The sequence below is a fragment of the Urocitellus parryii genome, chromosome 5 (assembly GCF_045843805.1).
Source record: "Urocitellus parryii isolate mUroPar1 chromosome 5, mUroPar1.hap1, whole genome shotgun sequence".
Classification (NCBI taxonomy): Eukaryota; Metazoa; Chordata; class Mammalia; order Rodentia; family Sciuridae; genus Urocitellus; species Urocitellus parryii.
Genome location: NC_135535.1, coordinates 89,819,806 through 89,844,403, shown reverse-complemented (window position 1 = coordinate 89,844,403; position 24,598 = coordinate 89,819,806). Strand labels below are relative to the sequence as shown.

Sequence of the window (24,598 nt, the reverse complement as noted above, 5' to 3'; positions counted from 1 at the left end):
ACTAGAGAACGTCCTAGCATCTCGTGTATCACAGGTAGAGTTATTTTTCTGTTTACAATATTTCACCTAGCATGTAGATTTCTATAACTTTATTACTTGGAAAAATGTACCAGTGGTGTGCATTTTAAGCTTATGTATGTGTTCAACTTATAGCTTTCAAATATAATAATATGTAATATAAATGCATAAGAACAGGACAAAATAGAATTTCTTCACTCTAAATTAGTCTGTCATATAATGCTAGGAAATAACTTTGATACTTATCACATTTCACAAATTGTACTATTTTATGCTTTAAGGAAAAGACAGATTTAGACATGGAAGTTTGTTTTACAAGTTCAACTTGTGATTTATCAAATTGACTTTTCTGTGTTCATTGATGACCCAAATGAATATACATTTTGAATGTTTTATTTTTTTGATATTCTTTTTAGTTGTAGATGGACACGATACCTTTATTTTATTTATTTATTTTTAAGTGGTGCTGAGAATCAAACTCAGTGCTTCACTAGCACTAGGCAAGCACTCCACCCCTGAGCTACGACCCCAGCCCCTGTTTTTGCTCTTTTAATAACACGAGCTAGTTACTGGAAGAGGGCACTGAATTCTGTGCTCTTCATATTTTAGTTCTGGCCCTAGAAAAAATGTGTACTTCTTGATATATTGTCATTGTCAAATATTCTTTTTTTAAATCAATATATTTTGAATTATAATTTGCATTTGGTATTTAGTTTTTTTAACTGTGATACCCATGCAGAGTAGAATTTACTATTATTCCAACCCTGAGAGTTTAAACTCATCCATAACAGCCAGCCTTTTATAAAATGTTTTTAGAAGACTATGATAAATCATTTCACTTGCAGCCCGGTGCTCAAGTTTATTTTATCGTTAAAGTTGCCAAAAACAAGCATCCAGTCTTCCAGTTATTAATGCAAGATATTCCCAAGTTCTTAATAAGGCAAATGATTGAAATGTGCCAAGAATTGCTTTTGATAGTTCTAGTTAACAACTAATTAAATGTTGTAATTTAAATATTTCTAAATCATACAGTTTCTTTATTTGATTAGTGTTTGTGAACCTTATTATAATCAAATTTTAATTAGTATTAATGGGTATTCATTAGCAGTAATGCCAATAAATTAGAATAATTTAAAAGCTAAATTATTAAAGAAATATCAATTATATAAGCTTCTAATTTTACATAATGATCATCTGAGTTAATTTTTCTAAAATTGTGTACTAGTCAAACTAACTAAAAATAAATCATTGAAGAAATTTCAAGGCCTACAGTGATTGGCTATGTCTTATCTAAAATGAGTAGGTTAAAATTATTTTGGTATTTTTTTCACATACTAAACTGTATTTCTCAAGTGTTTTTTTTTGGAGGGGGGGCAGGGACAGGTACTAAGGATTGCAACCAGGGCACTTTATCACAGAGCTACATCCCTCATCCTTTTTATTTAATTATTTTATTATGAGATAGGGTCTTTCTAAGCTGCTGAGACTGGCCTCAAACTTGCCATCCTTCTGCCTTGGCCTCCAGAGTTGAATTGCTAGTATTACACGTGTGTACCACCTCAGGCGCACAATGTTTGTGTAATGGCTTTGAAAGCCTAATTTTAATTGCTGTATATTATTCTTTTGTATACTATCATTTCTTGGATAATTTCTCATTTGTTGGAGACACAGTGGTTAACACATTATAATTATTGGATTTTTACATTTGGTTTTACTAGTTCAAAGGGTATGAATTTCTAAGGCTATTTGGGTATATGTAACTATATCCATGTTTTATAAATGTTTGTAAATGTAATTATATACATTAAGTATGCATATATATGTTGTAATCTAGCAATGTATATGCTTACATTTCTCCCTAACTCATCCATTTTGCATCATGATTAATTTCCTAATTTAATAGGCAGCAGTAGTATTATATTGTTTATACTGAATTTATTGTTTATACTGAATTTCTTTCATTTTCCATAAATGAATCAAGTACTGATTTTTTTTTCTTCTGTAAATCGTTCCTATCCTTCTCTCAAGTTTTCTATGAGAGTTGTGTTTCTTTCAAATTCGTCAGCACTCTTAATGTGCTTAAACATTGTATTTTACCTACTATTTACTGCAGGTATTTTAGCAGTGGCAAATTTGTAAAGACATTTAAAAATTTTATACAGCCAGATCAATTGATCCTATGTTGTGATTTAGGGTGGAAAAAGATCTTTAAGGAAACAGTTTAGGGCTGGGGTTGTAACACAGTGATAAAGCACTTGCCCAGCATGGATGAGGCCATGGGTTCAGTTGCCAGCACTGGAGGGCATGGGAGAGAAGAGGAGGGGAAGGGAGGGAATGGAAAGGAGGGAGGGAGAGAGAGAGGGAGGGAGGGAGGGGGGGGAGGGAGGGAGAGAGGAAGGAAGGAAAGGTTCACATTTATTTCAAGTTTGATTTTTATTTTCCAAAGCAGGTTAATATTTACCTAGATTTTTATTCTATTTTATATTTACCATTTCATATTTTAAGATAAATTGATTCTTTCAAATGTAGAATTCAAATTAGTATTTGTTATAAGGTTAAACTCATAATGTTTTCCCCCAAAAAAGCCTGTTTCTTTTTTTTTTCATTTGTTGAATAATTCATTAAACTCTTGTTTTTTTAACATTTTATTTTTCATCATTTTGGTGCGAAATATACCTGTGTGTATTTCAAACAACCCACTATATTTCATTCATTTGTATTTTGGTTATCCACATGTGGGATTAGGTTTTTAGAAAATGTTTTAATAATCAGGAGGCTGTTTTCTGCTTTGTAATATTTTCTAAGTGATGCTCTTTCTATGGTTTAGACATAGCTATACATCATCATGTGTTGATATCAGTACACATAGTGAGGTGATAACTACAGTTAAGAAAATGCCCTCGTCTCATCTCATTGCATTAACTTTCTCTGTTCTGTTCTTTTTTTTTCCTTTGGGGTGTGTGTGTGTGTGTGTGTGTGTGTGTGTGTGTTTTAATAGTGTCTAGGATTTACTCTCTTAACAAATTTCCAAATCTATAATAAATATTACTAACTTTAGGTCTTATGTTGTACATTAGATTTTTAGATTTAATCATTCAACATAATGGATTCTTATATGTTCCCTCGGGTAAAATTTATATTTGGTTGATTAAAAAATATTTTTATTTAAAAGTATTCTATTAACTGTTCTATGTTCCTCAGTAAAGATTAACCTTTTATCATTATAGAAAAATTCTTAATAACATTCAGTTGATCTTTTTTATTGTTTTATCATGAAAAACTTACTTCTAAGAAGCCATTGCTTACAGAAAAATAAATGATGTCTATAAATACATGTATAGCCCACCTTGGGGGTACAGTACTTTATTGCAAATAGTTCTTTGGCTCTTGTGAAAAGCGAGTGTGTTGGGTGGACAAATGAATTTCAGTACCCTCAGTTGATATCTTTTCTTTCTTTAATATTCTTTCTGTAAATATTATTTTCTTTCTTTTTATTTGTGTGTGGGTGAGGGTAGGGGGAGGGTACTGGGGATTGAACTTGGTCTCACACATGCTCAGCAAGCCCTCTACCACTGAGCTACATCCCCAGCCCTTTTAAATTTTATTTTGAGTCGGGGTCTTGCTAACTTGCCGAGGCTGGTCTCCAGCTTCCATCCTTCTGCCTCAGACTCCTGAGTAGCTGAGATTGCAGGTGTGCACCACCACATCCAGCTCTTCTATAAATGTTTTTCTAATAAATAAATAACCTGCTTTGTAGGCAGAACAGCTGGGGGCTATTACAACAATGGAAATAACTTGATATTTTATAGTCTTTGTTAAGAAAAAAATAAATGTTGGGATTTCAGGGGCATCTTTCACACTATATCATACTATTATTTTTAGAACTCTCATGTTTTGGTGATATTACCAAAATAGAATTAAAGATTATTGAAATGTTTTGAGCTTCTGGTTCTTATTTGTGACAATAGGTCAGACTACACTATTAGATCACTCAGCATATTTTCCTACTTAACTGGAAAGCTTCATGCTATGCAAATAAAGCTTTACAGGATTTGACATCTATCTAGAATGTTCCTGGCAAAGAACAGTAAAGTTATATATTTGCCAGTTCTTTTTGTCACCTACTGATGTGCACCTTCAAAATAACTAGAGGTTGAAACGCTTGCTATCAAACTCCAAGTTTATGTCTTCAGGTGTGTGGATTTATTCACAATGATTATTTAATGTATTACTATTAGAACACAGATTTCAGTAACTTCATTGTTCTTCAAAAGAAAGAATAAAAAGATTGATCACGTCACCTGATCATTTAATTGACCGTAGTTGTAATGTTACCTTACAGCTCCTGGGACACTCGGAATGGGACCACAAACGAGGGCCAAGGGGCTCACAGGTAGGTGCCTCGGCCTTCTCTTTTCCCCATTTTGTTACTTAATGCTTGGAGCCATGAGTTTTCTGAAACTCAAGAAATGACAGTAAGTCGAGAGAGGAAGAAGCACCGTAATCATGCCATTTGTTTTTATTTAAGTTAGCTGTAATTAAAGTCTGGATTTCCATCCCCAAAGGCGGATGCCAATATATTCCTCCTGAGAGCTTTCTGGCATCCCCGATGGCTCGTGTTTATGTGAACAGAGATTTTATATTCGTCTTGTCTCTGCAGAAGACATTTTGATCAACAACCCACTCTCTTGATTTTTTAATTCACTTCCTTTGATATTTTTTCCATGTATTTTCTGTTTTCCTCTCTCTCTGTCTTCCTGTTTTTGGTTAAATATTTTGAAATACAATCAGGGTAAACTCTGAACTAATTAAAAGATTTTGTCTCTAAATTAACTGTCTTCATCTAAGGGAAATAGAAAGATGAAAGGACCTATTATTTTTGAAAAGAAACAAATTTGAAACCTTTCTATATTACCAGACTCTTTTCATTGTCTTACTTTATGTCTCAGGCCAGGAGAAAAACTTCCATGACGCATTTATGCTTTTTTAATGACCTAATTAGACAATGTGGATTTGTTTTGCTTCCATAATTACTTGGCCTGACAGCATAAAGGCTGAGTTTTACACTAAGAAAATTATTTCTCCTCCTAGTGTATTTTTTAAAGAAATATAATTTTTTTTTCTCATAGCACTTGATGTTTACCTGACTCTAAACATACCAAATAAAAATGAAGTGGGTGGAGATTTTTACTTCTGCTGATCACTTTTGTACATGCTACTAAAAAATATTGTGAAAAGAGAGTCCCATGCACAGTACTGTAAGTGTGAGTTCATCATAAGTGTGAGCTTTCCCCAAATGTCACATACACCTGGTCAGAATGAGTGTATGGATCACTGTGTTTACCTCAAGTCACTGGGAAAATAAAACCAAATTAGTCTGGTTGTTTGAGTTGAGCTTTCAGTGGGTATGGTTTTATTTTTGTCCATTATTAATTTGATTATTAAATAATCTAAACCAATTCAATAAGTTAGGGTTCTCTCACAGAAGGTGTGCTTTGCCCTCTCTGCCTCAGTCTCCTCCTTATCTCTTTTCCCTCAACCATGCTCACTCTGTACACATCTGTTATATTAAAGTAGAATTTGATACAAGGTTGATGATGAAATAATATTAATTATAAAATTAATTAATATTCTTAATATTAATATTAATTCTTGGTGATTCAAAACCAATAGTAAAGGTAAGCCCAGATAAGGAAGTCCATGGTGTCTGATCATTGCCACCAAAGATGTTTTGATATTAAGAATGACGGAGCAAGTTGTTGAGGTCATGTCCCTTCAAAATAATGAAGCGCTTTGATAATAGTACTAAGTGTGTGTGAGAGTGTGTATGTGTGTATCAATTAAAATTATTGCTTAAAATATATTACTTCTTATGTGGCATAGTTTGCCATAATTTGTCTTCACATTGGAATTGGTCACTCTGTCATATAAATTGGAAAGATTATTTAAAAGTACAAAAATTTAATTTTAAATGTAATACACAGAATCAAAAATAATTTAAATTCCAGATATTGTTAACTAGAACAATTCAGAATTATACACACAAAATATTTTTAATAACTGAAGTTTGATGGAAGTTTAGAGCCTGAAGTAGTTGTGAAAAGCAAAAAAGTCAGAACTATCATGAGCATCAGGTTCTGTCTTGGATCTCTCAACTCACGAGTAACTATTCTAATTGTTATATACCTTTGTCTACTTTAAGTCTTTTTTTTTATCAAATCAGATAAAAACTGTTAAGGTGATTTTTACCAAATCAGATAAAAACTGTTAAGGTGAAAATCAAAAACATATTGCAGTCAAACCAATAATAACTGCAACCAAGCTGTTAGTCTTTGGAAATTCCAGATAGATAAATTAAGCTTTTAGATAATAAACTCTTTTCTAAATGTAGTTCTTCACTTTGGGGGGGGGTGTTATGTTTTGGATCTTTGAGGTTTTTGACCCCTTCTTTTCTGGCTTTTTGTTTTTTAGAGATAATATGCCCAATGCCTATCAGCCTTTCAAACAGGAGCACATAGCTCTTAATATTTACTGTTATTCCAAGGCCTAGCTCATATCCTATCTCAGTTTAGTTTAGTTTGTTTCCTACCAGGGATTGAATTTAGGGCCACTCAACCACTGAGCCACATCTCCAGCCCTATTTTTTTTTAATATTTATTTTTTTTTAGTTGTAGTTGGACACAATACCTTTATTTCACTTATTTATTCTTATGTGGTGCTGAGGATCGAACCCAGGGTCTCACACGTGCGAGGTGAGTGCTCTACCGCTGAGCCACAACCCTAGCCCCCAAGACCTATTTTATATTTTATTTATCGACAGGGTCTCACTGAGTTGCTTAGCACTTTGCTATTGCTGAGGCTGGCTTTGAACTCACGATCCTCCTGTCTCAGCCTTCTGAGCCACTGAGAATATAGGCGGGTGGGCAGTTTCATTGAATTTGTCTTGGTTTTTTAAAACTCTTACTGCATCTATAGCACAGTTATGGATCTAACTTGGAAGAAAACTTGGAAAGATAGTTTACTGCTTTCCAAGAGGTCATAAACTACAGTTAGAACAAACTTCTCTGTATTATTCATATGCAAGTCAGTCTGGTAGATGAAATAGCAAACGTATAAATAAAGTGTGATGGGATTTAGGTGAGAGAGAGTAGTTCTTCTCCCTGGTAGAACTAGGCCATGCTTCCATGTTTCCTAGAATTCATTCTGGCAGAGATGAGCCTTCAAGGATGGGCAAACTTTTGAGTAGTAGAGAGAGAAAGGTGAATGAAGATGTTTGGGCAAAATTCTGAACTGGGAAGAGTGGGGCACATTTGGATGTAAGTGAATGTTCTTGATAACTTCTTTATAAACACTTACTGGATTGAAGTTCTGTAAAGGAATGATCTAGAGAATGATATACATTATAGCTGAGGAGGTAGAAGTAAGGAAGATCAAGAGTTTGAAATAAAGCCCCGGAAGAATTAGTGCCATCCACACAGACTACTTGAAAGGGAAGATGCACAATTCAGGGTTAGCAATTTTAAGAGAGAAGTGGTGATGAGAATTTGAAAAAGGAGCTTCCAATGAATGCTTGAGGGACCACTCTGATGCTCTATCACGAGTAGAGCAGAAGGTGTCAGTTTGGGAATGCTGATCATACCTATGATAATTTATCAACACCAGTAGATAGACTCCCAGAAGGAAAATATTAAGAGCAAAAAACACAGAAGTAAAGCTGGTCCTTGGAGAAAACTTACTCTTAGGACTGAGAAGAAGGGAGCTACTGCATGTGCATGGTCTCACCAGGGACCAGCTGGAGAAGTGATTCAGAATCAAAAGCAGTGTACACCTGCTAAGGTGTACACCAAGGAGAGCACTGAGACCACAGACTCAAGAAAATAAAACACTTGGAAAATGCCTTTGTTTTTTCTGATTAGGCTACTCGTGAACTTTGAGAATGTGATTTTGATAAGTAGTGGTGGAAGCAGAGTAGAGGAGTTGAGAAGTATAAGATACCATGGAGATGGCTTGAGGAACTTTGTAAAAGAAGGGCGGGGTTGTAGAAAGGCATGGCAGCAGAAGTGAGTGAGGGGTTTTATTGTGTGTGTGTGTGTGTGTTTTAATGCTAAGGTGCTAAATGAGTCTTAACAATTCCTGAAAAACAAAAAGAATAAGTGTGGAAAAGAATAAAGCTAAATTTCTCAATAGTGAGCTGGTTAAGGATTGAGAGAATGGTGCTCTCCAAGGAGAACATGCACCCCCACCTTGGTGTTTGACACCTGGTTATGTGTTTTTCTTACAGTTGAGTCCCACCCTATCCCACCCTACCATTGACACTACTTCAGAAAAATGGGCCATATTCTAAAATGAACAACTTAGTAGATACCCAAGCTTTGGAAAGATAGGAGAGACATCTGTATCTGAATAAGAGAAAAAATAGGGACATATATTATTAAATGGAGAAAATAGTATGACCCTAATGATTGCAGTTTTCTCGATTGATAAAAACTGTGTAAATTTGGAGATGTAATAGTGGGAAATTTGAATGGTAGAAAACATATGGAATAAATGTCGTTGTAGATAGCTAAAAAGGAGAACTGGCTTGATGTCTGAGTATCAAACCATGGCTAGGTATCAAGGGTAGACCTATTTCAGATGGGCATGCTTGCCTGAATGACAAAGTTTAGTATATTTTACTTTGATGTTTAAAAAAAAACATGAAAATATATCAGGTAATTTTTTTTCAGTCTTGCAGAATCAAAAATGTAACAAAACAACTTTCGCTTTCAAAAACTGCCTAACAATATTTAGCAGCATATAGAGGTAAGCTGTTTCTTTTCCTCTGGTGCTTAATAAGTAACAGATTTTTCTTAAATTTGTCTTCATCCTTTAAAGTTATACCATATATGCAGTATCACAAGATTTAAGAAAGGGCACCCTTCATAAATAATACCTTTCATGTAGAAAACAATACTTGTCTTTGTTTAGATAATTTCAATTTAATTGCATATGACTTAAGACTTAGCAAGAATTTCATTTAAGTTGATTTATTTTACTTAATTCTCAGTAATTCTCTGGTAACATTTGTCAGCTCCATCCCAACTTTCTGGTTGGTTTTCCTTATTTTATTTGTTCTGTTGAAAAACAAATGATAGTAGAGACTATCTTTCTACCATTCAAATTTTCCACTATTACGTCTCCAAATTTATGCAGTTTTTATAGATCGAGAAAACTGCAATTATTAGGTTCATGATATTTTCTCTACTATTTTCCAAAGAAAATAGTAGTTCTACTCTCAAATAATAGATCATTCAAATGTAGGAAAGATGCAAATGATAATCTTGCAAAAGCATGTAGAACTTTTTTATCTGGCTGTGTTCCCAGTAATACCAACTGATGTCAGGAGATGACATTCTCAGAAGGCAATTAGGACTTTTTTTTTTCCCTCTCTTCAAATTCTTGAAGAAGTTTTCCAGTGGGAAATTGCTGTCCTGTAAGTAGAAAATTGCTGTCCTGTAAAAAGCATTAAAGTGGTAGAAAGAGATTCCAGGGAATCCATAATTTACATATCACTTGGTTGAGGGTCATTATGGAAAAGATTAGTTCAGTTTGTGAATTTGTGAACCTGCTAGCATTTTAATATGCTGGGAACCTACAGGCTTTTATTCATCAATAGTCAAATACCAGCAGGTTCTTTTGTCACTTGGTACATTATTAATATCTTACTTCCAGCCAAGCTTTATAAACTAGAATTAAGGCTGCTTGCTGAAAGTTCAGCTTGTTTGTATGATCCATCTAGTTCTTCTTTAGGTAATGTCATTCTAGTATATTTCCCTAAATAATTGAATTTTTTTTTTGTACAATAAAAAAGAAGCAGAATATATTGGTGGAAAAAATGTTATGAAATGCACTAGCCTATTAGTATGATTGAAAGTTATCTGTGGCCTTCTTAGAAGGATGTTTTTAATTGTCCGCCAAAGCACTAGAGATTCCAGTCTGTAAAACTATTAGAATAAGAAGCAGCCATTCAGATGGGGTAGCTTTTGTAATACTGCTTTAGGGCTTAAGGATGAATTTTGTTGGGAAGTCATTCCTAACTTTTTTGAGTACCTGAGTATTCAAGAGTATGAATCTGTTAAGGTTAGCTACTGATTTGATTAACCTAATCCCTTGTTTGTTAATGTCTGATTTAGTGACAGATCAATTCTTTTCTGGGTTAAATTGTTTGATAATGTGAAGAATAACTAAAGCATATTCCAGATTTCTCTGAAATAATGCCATATAAATTTATTAAAGTTAACTCCTAACACATTTTAGAGAAATGACCAGCCATATTTTCCAGGAATTTATATTAAGGAATTAATATGAGTAGATTGGCATTCTATTGTTTCATTTCCGAAATGTCCAGCATGTTACCACTCAATAGCAGTTTATGCTCTAGTTAGAGCTATCTGCCAGGGTCACTCTTTTTCTGCAAACATAAGTGTCTTTTACTTGCATTTTATTCTGCTTTTTAAATTTTCCTTATATGAATTTAACAACTGTTAACTACTAGATTAGAAATCTTTCCAGCATTTGTTTCTTTCTGGGCATTTCTTTAAGGAATCTTTTGTTTGTATTGTTCATGAATACTTGTTGTGACATTTCTTTAAATTTTTCTTATATGGGCAGGAACCACACAACAAATACTTATCAGGGTTCCATGCATAGTAGGAGCAGCCTTAGCATCTTATGCAATAGTGGTGAGAAGGTACTAGAATATCATATCCTTCACCTTTCAATTAGATCTACTGCATTGGATACTTTTCTTTTTTCTCTACTTGAAGTTTAGTATGACAAACTTTAAAAGATATAGACGTAGGAAATTTGTCTTATAGGTACAGTGTTCACAGTATCCAGAGTGCCAAGAAAAAGAAGACATTTGTCTTTGTCCTCAGAGAAGGAAAAATAGTGGCTAGTCTTTAAAAATGGAAAGAACTAGTGAATTTCTTCTCTTTCATCCTTGGTCTTTACCATTAGATGCCAAAGGCAAACCCAGTTATGATAGTGAAAAATGTTTCCAGATATGGTTAGATGTCTCCTGGGAGGCAAAATTGCTTCTGGGTAAGAACTATGGTGAATACAGCATATTTTCCTTACCAAAAGTATGGAAGATGGTACACAAATATGTATAAATTTTGACAATTCATGTGAGAATATTGGAAATTCCTCCTTTAAGCATTTATACTTTCATGTTATTAGGTTTCATTTGTAAGTCTATCAAATAGAAATCTCAAAAAGCATATTCATTTCCCTATGAAGTAATATTCTCATGGTGGAATTGTGTCCTAGAAAATGAGAGGTGAAATCCATTGTTCCCACACTTATGCGTTCAAGTGACTCAAAGGAACAGGTGGAGAGAGAATGTGGCTCTGTCCACACAGTGGCTGTATGGAACATATGTTTCTTGGTGAACTGATGGATGACCTTGAGTATGTCACTCTTTATTAAAAGTCCTGATCTCTTTAAAAGAGCATCGATGAACAGGAATTCAACAAGTCCACAGAAATAAAAGGAAAAATTGCCACTGGCATTTATGCTTTTATTTCTCCCCATGTTTATGGATTAGTAGACATGCTATTTAATGTTTATTGAATGACCTCCTTATCGTGAGGACAATGGACATCATTCACATGATAAGTGGGTGTCCTTATGCTTGTTTTGCTAAAGTACAACCTTGTTATCTTATGTGAAATTGAACAAAGCAGTGAACTAAGCTGTGTTAATAATAACTCTGTGTCTGCAGAAGCTGCAAATGGTTGAAGCAATATTTACTAAGGGTGCAAATATAATAATACATTAGACCTTATGCCACAGTTATTGACAACTTTTGCAGTTATTACTTTTATTATATTCTTTTCCCCTTGAACATGTTGATGAGATATTCATTAAGAAAATGAATTAATGCAAGTATTTTATGTGTAAGTTCCAATAAAGTAAATAAACATATTCTGGAAACTAATTTTGTTGCTCAAAAGTTTTGCCTTCCTCTTACTTTCTAGAGCAGTTAATTTTATCTTCATAAAATTTCAGTATCTGACAAAGAGAAATAATTTTTTTTATCACATGCTGGGTGATTTTATGCAATCTCTTTCATAGAGTAAGTTTTTTTTTTCATTAAATCTGAGAACATATTCTACAAGGCCATGTCAGGGGATAGAATTTTTATTTTCACTGTATTTACAGATTAAACTAATGAAAGCAAGATGGTGGAAATGTAGCCAGATTCTCCTAGAAGGCAAAGTCAAAGGCGAGGGTATACTCACTAAGAACAAATCATAAGATAAAAAGGTAGGTAAATGTGAGGTGAGGTGAAGAAGGTCATGTGTCAGTTAGAAAGCCAGTTACCTTCAGGGTGAATGGAGGTAAAGAAAATGGGAAATGGTTATGGGAAAATGTTAATCTTTCAAGATGAATCTAAACACCTTTTTTTGTTCTTTAAACTAAAAAGACCAAGATACAGGATTTTAGTTCTTTCTTGGTACAACTTTTGAAAATTTGGAGGCAGTGAATGTTTTTAGTTAATTTTTTTATTAATGCCGATCCAAATTATAGGTATAAATATGTATTTTTAATAGTATTAAAAACTTATTTATGATACAGGAATTTTTCTTTGTCTCCATTCTAGGGGAACAACTAAAAGATTGTTGATAGCATTGTTCATACAATTTTATATTGTCATCAAAGATACTGATTTTTGTTTGTTTGTTTTACACTCAGAGAAAGATTGCTTGGCAGCATTAAATGATTCTCACATTTTCTGTAGAATACAGTCATCCTGTAAACATAAGTAAATGTGAGGAACTGAAGCTACTAATTAGTTTCAAGCTCTGGAACAGCATTAGAAATATTAATGAAGTGAAATTATCTTAAAGGTCACAAGAATGAAACTTGTCAGGTTTGATTTTTGGGATCATAGGGCTTTTTGATTTTGAAGGGTGTGTGTACTGATGCATTATGCAATGACCAATTCCTGGAAAACTCTGGATGTTGCAAGTTGAAGTTTGTTCTTATTGGAAACCTGCAGTTATCAAACTTGAATCAAAAGCCTTTGCTTGCTGAATCCTGTGGTTTTTATGGTTAAGTACTTCTGGGTGACAGTTCACACTTGGATCACTACAACTATTTCCATTTTAGAATTTTGTAACCAAGTTCTTTTCTTGTCCAATCATTTTAACCCTGAGTTTACAAAAGGTTGTTCATAGATTTATTAGCGATACGTGCTTAAAAGATCAATTTATAAAATAAGATGAAACTAAAAACCCTCAGAAGATTGTGTGACCAACAGATGGAAACATTTCAAAAGGAAACCAACAGGATTAGTCTGGAAGATGAAGTGCAGACACATGTAAAAGCATGAGTTCTCAGAATATTAGGAGCAAAGGAAAGAAAGAAGTTATATATCAATGTTGATGCAGCAGAATGGAATAAGTATTGGTCAGTATAACTATCTCATAAAACAAAATAAGGACATGAGCATTTCAACCATGTTGGGAAGGTTAGAGTATGTATGAAACCCTTTTATTGGGAGCTTTGGCATGTCTGAAGGCCAGGTTTATTACTTTTTGTCCCCAGTTAGGTTTTAACTTGGCGCTATGACTTGTTGACAGTTTTCTTCTGATGCTTCAAAAGTGTGGTGGTACAGTGCAGGTGCATTGTATCTTCAGCCTGTGTGTGTTTAAATTCTAATTCACCATATTAGTTTGTGAAGTCTAATCTGGGACAATTTATTTTTCTTTTTCATATAGAAATATATAATATGACTTTAAATAAATTCTTAAATCATTTAAGCCAGTGTTATTTTATTCTGATGGTGGCCACCTAGCATACAGTGAATTTTTAATAAGTACTTAAAAATGAAAACGTGTTATGATTTATGAACATAAGTGAAAGTAAATGAGCTTGGGTGTTTAATTTATTCAAGCAAATTGTGCTGAACCTGGGTGTCTTGAGGAATTTTCTGTTAACACATAATAAAATAGAGCAGCCCTCTAGCAATTGATGAACTCCTCTCTAAAGCGTGAAAAAATAAGGTCCCAAAGTCTTTTGTTTTATTTATGCTGTTCTTCTGCTTTCAGACTTATTTTTACAGCTTCCAGGTGAATTGAGATTTCCTAACTTTACTATCTTTGGGGGCCTTATTATAGAATAGTGTTGGATTCTATATCATGATAGCAGGAAGGATTTTTCATATTGGCTTTGATTGGAAGATAGTATTTAAATGCATTCTTTCCGCTATAGAAGCATGCCTTGTCATTCTCAGGGCATATGGCTGCTACCTCCCTCTCCCCTTCCCCTTTCCCCTTTTCTCTTCCCACATGGAGTTGTTGAGTATGGGAGTGATCCTGTCTCATGCTGCTCAGGGAACTGAAATTTACATAAGGACTTTAATAGAAACTCATGACACATGATATGACCAGGCTTTTCACTATTTTTTGCTATTTATTTGGCTTAAAATCAGTGGAACAAACTGAACTTGGCATTGCTATTTCTGTTCAAAAAGAAGAAAAAATATATAATTTTACCATTTCTTATGTTTTGGTCTTGGCACTGTGGCTTTTGTTTATGGAAAAAGACAGGAGAGGAAAGAGCATTATTTTAACTTCACATGATAAATAATCATACCAAACTGAAATTTCCTTAAACAGTATGATACTTTTTTCTTATAATTACAATGCAGATTGCTACTAACTCAGTGCAAGTTCAAAATAAGAAATAGCATTCATAACTTCCTTAAATAGCATTATTGGTTTAAATGTGTCACTATGATTACATCTTTATGGTGACATTCATTAGAATGCAACCAGTTTCTGTGCTTACCCATGAGTCAGAGAAACCCTTTTATTATGGATGTTATTTCCTCTTGATAAGTTCTTTAAACATAAAGGAAAAGTATCACAGTTAATTTTAATAAAACTGATAGCTAACACTTTTTGTTAACCTCCTTTGTAAGTGCTTTATGGACATTATGAACTGAATTAAAATATATTTATCTGAAGTGTATTTCTACCAAATATTAATAATAAAAATAGGAATATTATATGTTTATGACTCTTAAAAGTATTTATGCACTACTGTGCATAAAAATCTCAATTCATAGACAAATTACAGGAAGTATAAAATTTTCCCAGAATGAATAGTATATTTATTATACATATTATTTGCATTGCCAGAAGTATGGGAGAGGCTCCTGGATTGTGCATGGTTAGATCATGAGCTGGTTACAGCTCTCTCTTCTTATCTATATCTATCTATGTATCTCCCTCTCCCCCTCTCCCCCCCCCTCTCTCTCTCTCTCTCTCTCTCTCTCTATATATATATATATATATATATATATATATATATATATATATAAAGGTTTATATTTATATTTAAAAAGTGCTGGGGCTAGAACTAGAACCCAGGACTTTGCTCATGCTGGACCAGCACTCTTGCATCAAGCTAAAGCCCCAGCCTATAGTATGCAATATATTAAACATATAGTACAGTGAATAATATACAAAAAAATATATACTTGCCACTTAGATTCAAATTTTGTTAATTCATAGCAAGGCAATTAATTAGAAATATTCTTATTAAATTTTAATATATAATTTTTTGTTATTAATATATTCTTTGGATAAATGTTTAAATTACATTTGACATTTTGGGAATTTAAAGGATATGAAAAACATTAGAGAATATGGAAAACAATATGAAAAAGCTTAATTTTATTGGGTTTTAAGTGAGACAAGCAGGATAGATCAATTTTTATAATTTTGATCTGACTACGCTGATAAGTATATAGAAAAGTAATACCTAATTTAGCACCACCTCAAAATGCTGGTATGTGATCATTAATAATAAATTAGCAGTCTGGTGCAGTGGTGCTTATCTGTAATCCCAGTGGCTTGTGAGGCTGAGCTGGGAGGACCTCAAATTCAAAGCCAGCCTCTGCAAATGCAAGGCATTAAGCAACTCAGTGAGTTCCTGCCTCTAAATAAAAATAGGGCTGGGGATATGGCTCAGTGGTCAGGTGCCCCTGAGTTAATCCCCCTGTCCCCTGAATAAATAAGCATACAAAAATGTGTTATGTGCATTGTGTGTGTGTGTGTGTGTGTGTGTGTGTGTACGTGTGTGGTGTATCTATCTCCTATACTACAGATAAAATCATCTCTTTGGAGATATTAGCAGATTCAAGAAATTTTGTTAATACTAGCTATTCTTTCCCATAGAATAGACTAGCTTTGTTAATCACACATAAACATATTTTTCAAAATCATGTTTTAGAAAAAAAAATCTTTACCAAATTAACTTCTTCAAATGAGTTGCATTTTTCTATAAAATTGGAAAACTGATGTTATATTGCTACAATATCTTCTACAGTGTTATTTTCTGTGTATCATAAGTAAAATTTAAGGATTATTTTAACAAAGTAAAGTGCAAGTATGTTCTATACATTTTTATTTTAAGTTTAATCATATGTGGGGGGGTGGGACTACAGATGGTGTATAATCTCCTTCATAACCTTTTAGGGATCATAATATTTCCATTCACAGTAGAATAGTTTTTGTAGCACATAATCACAGGATAAGGATTATAGAATTTATTATGGTATCATACTATCTCATATATCATCAGTAACTAATACAGAGAACAACACACATGCATTGTGGCATTAAACATTAGGATATACAGCTAGCAGGTGAATGACAGAGTGATGATTCAGAATGTTTTCTCTTTCAACTCTGCTTAAAGTACTAAGTTGATTAGATTGGGAGGAAATAAAATTTTGTACTTAAATTTTTAATCAATTTCAGTGGAGCAAGTGCTTGCATGTTTGTTTATAACCCAATAAGGAAACATAAAAATAAGGCTTAAAGGTATAGGTTGACTTCAAGCCTAGAATCATATGGCTTTTGTAATAGCAAGTACCACCTTGGGCTTTGTTAGCAGTAATCATGGCATCTGGAGCTGAAGAATTAGCTCAACAAAATCTGTATGAACCAGATGATCCCTGCAATAGTGTATTCATTCTGGAGGCAAGATGTTAAGGAGGTTGTTCAAGGAAAGTTGGTGCATTCATCTGGATGGGTAGTGTATCTAGAAATGATATCCCAGAAGATGTACAATTTTCACATAGAAGAGACCCTGTGATGAGGGGCAAGGGTGGAGAAAAGCTGTGCTGTGCTTTCTTGAATCATCAAAAATGTTAGAATATAGAAGGGAAGTGAGGTTTTTTTTTTTTTTAAATATAGTCCTATAAGATACTGTGTAGACAAATGAATAGATCATAGGGCAATATGAATCTGAATAGGAGGCTAACATAGCTGGCTATTCAAAAGGATTTAGAAATAAAAATATAATAAGGTATAGAATATTCCTGAATAGCAATGGTTTAACTCATTGTTACACAGAAAAGTTTCTATCAGAGTAAATGAGCTAATTTCAAAAGAGTGTATTTCTTTTGGGCTTCTGAACAGAAACGAATCATCCAACAATTCTAAAATCTTAATATTCTAAATTAGTGGGTTGCTCATTGTGCCTCAGAGAAGAGCCCTTTAGCTGTGCTCTTTACTTAATGCACATTTGCACATCCAGGCAACCATGAGTTTTACTTTCAGATCTGGGCTGTATTCTGTGTGGAGTAGCTTCATCAATTCTGCTTGGGCCTGTGCTGTGAAGCAGTCATGCCTGTGGACTGCAGACCCACTCAGTGCCACCTATGTGGCTTACCAGAGAGTCTAATTGACAACGTTTAGGTGGAGCTAGGAAATTCTCCTTTTCGAACGTTTCCTAGTTGATGAGAAGAGTGGCCATATTTTTATATCACTTTTTAAGTTGACAGTATGAGTAGCAAATGGAGTTCAGTGCCGAAAGCAATCTTTGTATCATCTACTTGAAAATCTAGGGTGAGAGCTGAATATCTTTCTAATCCATGCTTGTTCACCTACAAATTGTGGGAGCTTGGGTTTAGCTTCATATCAGTCATATGTCCATTAGTATGCACAAAGGATAATGAGAATAATATCCTTAAGGGCATAAGGACAATGAAATAAAGGTATTAAGTACAGAGTTGAAATACTCAAAATGAACACTGAGGACATTGATGTGGGTTTCTTGTTTAGCAAATTGGCACCGAAGCAATAATGTTTCATAATTCCAACGAGGGTCATTCACATCATAATCTTTGTGAATGGTGCCTACGGGAGTTATGTAGTACACAATATGTGCAGCTGTACAAATGACTCCCTTTTGCCTTACACTACTTCTACACTAAAAGAACAAAACTCTTCTAAAACATAACCTTGATTATATCACTTTATTTCGCCATTAGAAAAACAAAGTCTGTTATTTTCTGGTTTCTAGATTTTGTAATGACATTTGCCTTCTCTGTCCACATGGATCAAATAGTGTTTTACTCTATGGAGAGAGAGGGGTGGCAGGCAGTAGCAGGGATTGAATCCAGGGGCTCTTGACCACTTTTTAAGTTGTCAGTATGAGAAGCGACATCCCTAGCCCTTTTTATTTTTCATTTTAAGACAAAGTCTCACTAAATTGCTCAGGGCTTTGCTATGTTGCTGAGGCTGGCCTTGAACTTGCTGTCCTCCTGAGCGGCTGAAGTTACAGGCATATGCCTCTGCACCAGGCTTCCATTGTTGTTTTATAAGCACATTTTCTCTGCCTATAATAAATACATTTTCCCTTTTTTTATTTTCTCAAGTCCTTCATAAGTATAGTTGAAACAGTCTGGGTCCCAACTCTTACTTAAGCACTGATTGTACATTTTGCATCCAACTGACTTTATCAGGCTCTAGAGCACTGTAGACCCTCCCACTAGCCCAGGCTTCCCACAGCCAAGACCTGTCTTGGTTCATCTTCTTGACTGCGATGCAGGCCGAGTGAATGGGATGTGCCCTGGGAGACATGAGCATATAGAGCTCTCTTTTAACCTCCTTCACACGTTGGCTGTGGCGTGCCTTTGCTTTAATCAGGGAATGACTAGAATTCCAATCAGTATTTCTGAAAGCTGGTTTTATGGAAAAAAAAAATGAGAATCATTCTAATAGAATCTGACCTTTAAAACACATGTTATAACTGATTATACATGGTGACAATGTTTTCCAAATTGTAGAGTTACTGCTGGTAAGAGGTATGAATAACCTTTTTGTTCTATAATGATTTTCAGTAGAAACTATATTAAAGAAGGGTAGTTGAAAAGCTTTTAAACAGAAATCCAGAGGGCAATTCAAATTGTTTATAATAAACTTGTTCTACCTATTTCATTAATATATTTTTTGTTAATTATTAATTAGGTTAAAAATAAAACCTAGTTCCAAAAAAGAAAGAAAGAAAAAAATAAAAACAGCTTTACCAGATTCTAGAACCATTTCTAAGGTGTTACCAAAGTACCTTAGGATGTTAAAAGAATGTTTTATTAGTTTATAGCTCTTTAACAAATTCCTAAAATCAAAATAAAATCTTCTACCCCAAAGTAAAAGAAGCTTTATAATATTTATCAAGTTCCAATTTTACATTGACCTAAAGATTGACAGTGTCAATTCTCATTGCTTCCTGTACAAAACATAAGAAGGTTTAAATAAAAAATTTTAAATATACCTTGAGTTAACCAAAGAAAAAGTAAACAAGCATTTATTGAAAAAAAAAATGCTTTTGCCAAATTTTGTGCTTGATTCACCTACAGAATGATTCTGGAAGGCAGATAACTTACTTATTTGATTAAGGTATTGAGTACCAGGGTGTGGGTCCCATGCTAGTGGTGAGGCAGTTCAAGGAAAACAGGGCAGACAAATATTCACCCTTCTTAATGCTTATGGTATAGAATTCTAGGTACTATTATCACATCTTTATAAATGAGGAGATGGACTAGAACAGTTTTTATGAGTTGTCAGACCAAGCTAGAAAGAGGTAACTTTGGATTGAAAGTCTGTCCTGCTGACTTCAAAGGCAGATGTCGCCTCTGCCCAGTGACTGACTCCTTACCACAAAGTTGTCAAAGTGCTTCACCAGACAAGGTAAAAATTCAGTTCTTTTGTACTGATGCTGATTACCTTCTTGTAAAACAGAGCAACTCTTTATGTAATGATTTGCTAAACCTTGAGTTTAACTAGAAACATAAGCCCTCTATTGTGTTGAAAGTTATAAATTTAGTTTCTGAAATTTAACTTCAATGTCAGTCTTTGAATAGTGGGTTTTCCAATCAGTCTCAAAAACACATAGGAAACAAATATTTCAGAATTTCTTTTCTAACAAAAATAGTGATTTTGGCCAACAGAAATATAATAGTGCATTTTTTGCTGCCAAGCCTGCTTTACAGAAATGAGATTTAGGTACAGTACACAAAGACATGCCACACCAGAACTTCATGGCTCTCTGAACTTCCAGCTTCTCATGTGTGTAGCCCTACTGATCGTGAAGTTAGTTTGTTTGTGATGGAGTTGAAATTACCTTCAAATATGAACCTTGGAAGACCTCTAAGAGTGCCATATTCTCTAAGTAGAAGCAACCTGCAGGGGTAAAATTTAGTTCTTAAAACTACACATCTGTGAAAGCAGAAGGTTATACAGAATTTTTCTTGTAATATCATGAAACGGTATGCTTTAAAGTATAGTCCTTCAGAATTCCACATGAGTTGAGCTGAAACATGAGTTAATGTGACAGTGAAGGCTATGGCCTTTGACTTAAAAAAAATCCCAGCTCTACTATTAAAAGCATTTGTTACCTTGATGAGATAATTATCCTTGGAAGTCCTGGTTTTCCCATCTGGAAAATGGGATCATATCTACTTTAAAGTTTTTTTTCCTCTGGATAAGTCATATTGTAAGGTATTAAATAACAAGAATCTATACAATAAACACTGTCCTTTAAATGATAGCTTTTAACATGTTTTACTGTGATCTGTGCAGTCTGCATAAGGTGATGAGCCCAGGCTTGCCTTCTCATCTGGTCCACCAGAATATCTACTAATGCTTCCCCCAGGCAGCGGAGAATCAGATGACCAGGTCAAGTTTGTATAAATGTTGTAATGTTTGGTACATTTCCCTTTCGTCTTTGTCTACCAGAAGCAGCAAAATCTCTCAGTATTGTTTTTCAGCAGTGAGAACTTATGCTCTGTTATGAACTATTTCTTCCATGATGAACAGGAGCCCACCATTACGCAGACTTCTTTGATATATGAGAGATGGCATCATAACTGAGCTCCAGAATGGAAAATCTTCCTTCCAAGATTCTGTGAACATTGTTCAGCAGATTATTTATTGAGTTATCTCTGATTACATGAACAAGATAAATTATTTGTCTGACTTGGAATGCCTGCTTCTTAAGTAATTTATAAAGATTATAATATCATCCATAAATTATTTCTCAAGAATTTTCAGTGGGAATACTAACTGTGACATCTGCATTTTATTTATTTATTTATTTTTTGGCACCAGAGATTGAACTCAGGGGTACTCGACCATTAAGCCACGTCCCCAGCCCTATTTTCTATTTTATTTAGAGACAGGATGTCACTGAGTTGCTTAGCACCTCGTCCTTGCTAAGGCTGGCTTTGAACTCGCAATCCTCCTGACTCAGTCTCCTGAGCCACTGGGATTACAGGCATGTGCCACCGCACCCAGCAACATCCTGTATTTTACAAAATAAATTAAGACAAACTTGTCCTTACTAAAACGAATTTAACCTTTTAATTCTTTTTTTTTTTTACTTACATCAAAGAATAAGTAAATTTCAGGTGAGTTAATTGTTAAATAACTATTTCATTAGGGCTAATGTATAATTTAAGATTGAAATATAAAATTAATTATGATTAAACTGTATGAAAATTCTGATTGAAAGCAGGAAAAAATAAAGTTCTGATTAAATAGGAAATTACATAAAATGAATTTTTTATCTGCCATACGAAACTTGTGAGCACCTCATAAGTTGATTTTGTTGTGTATTTTGTGTATTAATCAGGCAACTTAAATCATCCTCTTGTATATACTGATAAGAATGTATCCTCATAGATAGGGACAATTTGGGAATCTATATTATTACATAATATATAGTACATATACCCTCTCAGTTTGTTTGGGATCATCTACAGACTCCTACATATATAAAATAGCTCTTTTCTACTTCATTCTGAGGAGGTCACAAGGCTTAAGTGTGGATGTTTATATAATTTTCCGTGGGAGTTGTTGGCCTTTCTTTCACCCTCCTATCTGTGTAAACTAAAAGTGCTTGTTTGACCTGACAAATGTGATCCAATTACAAATTATAATCAGATTTTTATTTTATTTTTTGTACTCGGGATTGAACTCAGGGGTACTTAACCACTGAGCTGCACCTCCATCCCTTTTTTATATTTTGCTTAGAGACACCATCTCCTAAGTTGCTTAGGGTCTTGTGAAGTTGCTGAGGCTGGCTTAGACTTGCATTTGTGAAATTAGTTTGTTTATGATGGAATTGAAATTACCTCTGAATATGAACCTGGGAACATGAACCTCTAAGAGTGCCATATCCTCTAACTAGTAGCAATCTGTCGGGGTAATCAGCCTCCTGAGCTTCTGGGGTTACAGGTGTGCTCCACTGTGCCCAGCTATAATCTGATAATTTCACTTAGTATCTTATAGGAATATGATTGGAAAGGGTTGTTTTATTTTAAATGTACAACTAAACTCCCATTACCCCCCCCAAAAAAAAACAGTAGAAGTTAGGTCACTATTTACATGAACTCAGAAATCAAATAACTTATACCTAGAAACCATTGCCACATCTTAGTTTGAACTTTTATTATAATAATTAAATGAATGTTGGTGTGAATATTGCTTAAATTTTAGCATTAGTGAACTAAGTTTTCTAAGTGTGGCTTTGAAGTAAAATATTATCTTACCTTTCTGAAACAAGGAATTTCAGAACAAAATTAGTGTCAAATACTAATTGAATTGTGAGTACTATTTCATATGTTGTAATTTTTATGTTCAAACTACTGAAAGTTAGATTAGCAGGAAACAGACAACAAAATCAACTAAAATGAGGATGTGAACATCCTGAAATAAAGACAGTGCTATATACAAACTAATTAAAAACAGAGGGATGAATAGTTTGGCAGAAGCATTAAGATATCTGGAAAACAGGAAATAAGGATTGGCGTGGTCTTACATAATGTGAAAGGCTAAATCCTCCACTGGCAATAAACAGAAGAGAGGAACTGAGTCGGTCAGCACCAAGCCGTCCTTTGCCAATGGAAATGAGATGAGACTGTCTTCATTTTATGTGTGTTTAATTTTTGGAAATTCACGTAATTTTTCACATAGAAAACAATTTTCTCATTAGTTATCTGAAGGTATTTTTAGTGAGAACAAATATCTTGTGATATTACATATCCTTCTTATCCATGTTCTGTTATAGACACATATTGGCTTTTCACATTTATCAAATGCAATGTGTCAATTTTTAGAATACAAGATTCAGCAACCTGGAAAGAGTGGCATGAAGTTATGCAAAGGAGTAAAATAAAAGGATATGTAGATTGAAAAAAAGAAATGGATGAATGTATGTCTTCCAGTTTCGACTTTGAGATCTTTGAATTTCAGAGACAGTCCATAAGTTTACAACTGGTTATTTGTAATTGTTATTATGCTTGCCTTTTGCAGTACCATTAGGAAACACAATTTTTAATATTAAATGTTCATTCAGAAAACATTCTTTGAAAGCCTATTTTGCTGTGTCCTATAAATGCAGTGTTAATTAAGTATGATTCTTGTATATCTGAAAAAAAGCAGCTACACATTATTCATTCCTGAGCCTTTCTTTCAATACTGTCTTCATGGGGCAGACTCTGTGCTATGCATTGGAGATAGGAACACAAAATGGATTTGCCTCATCCTTAGTCTTCTGGACAATGTATCTACCATGCAGTGTGGGTGCTACACTGTTAGCAGAATGCTCTGAGAAAGCTAGGCACTTGTGAGAAGGATTTATAGCATCAAGGAGTGTCTGGTTGCCAGCAGCTACGTTTGAGTTGACTCTTGAAAGGTTTTTAGGAGCTCTCAAGGGAAGGGTTTGGAGGTTTTGAGTAAAACAGGACAGATTGCTCGTCAGGTGTGCTGACATTGATGGAGGTAATATCTTGCAGGATCTTGTATTCTAAGATGACATTTTTCTAAATCTTTTGAAGGACCTCCTGCTGGAATTAAAATAATTGTATCTACGACTTACAATTTAGGAAGATTGTTCTAATAGCAACATAAATAGAAGACAAATTGATCAATGCTTTTAAAAGTTGTTCTCATAGCAACAGGAACTTAAGACAAAAAGCTTGAGGTGTGAGACAAGCTAGGAGACTGTGATGGTACAACAGATACATGCCAGCAAGATCCAGTGTTGTAGAGAATTCAGGGGGAGACTGTGTCATGTTATGCTGCCTTCCACAACCCTCTCTAAATTAGGTTCTCTTCTGCTCAGACATCATTATTATTTCTTTCTGATTATTTCATAATATTTACCATAATGTATACTGATTTATCTCTGTAAATGGGCTGAACCTAAAGTATGCAATGTTCACCATCATGTTCCC

General features: G+C 34.1%; 1 protein-coding gene across 1 annotated transcript in view; it reads left to right on the top strand.

The window, feature by feature from the left end:
- Pde3a (phosphodiesterase 3A) overlaps nt 1–24,598 on the top strand; it is a 308,668-nt gene that overhangs the window by 192,569 nt on the left and 91,501 nt on the right. Inside the window, exon 2 of the mRNA XM_026391920.2 lies at nt 4,361–4,411. Within this exon, the coding sequence (XP_026247705.2) occupies nt 4,361–4,411 (51 nt within the window). The remainder of the gene's footprint in view (nt 1–4,360; nt 4,412–24,598) is intronic.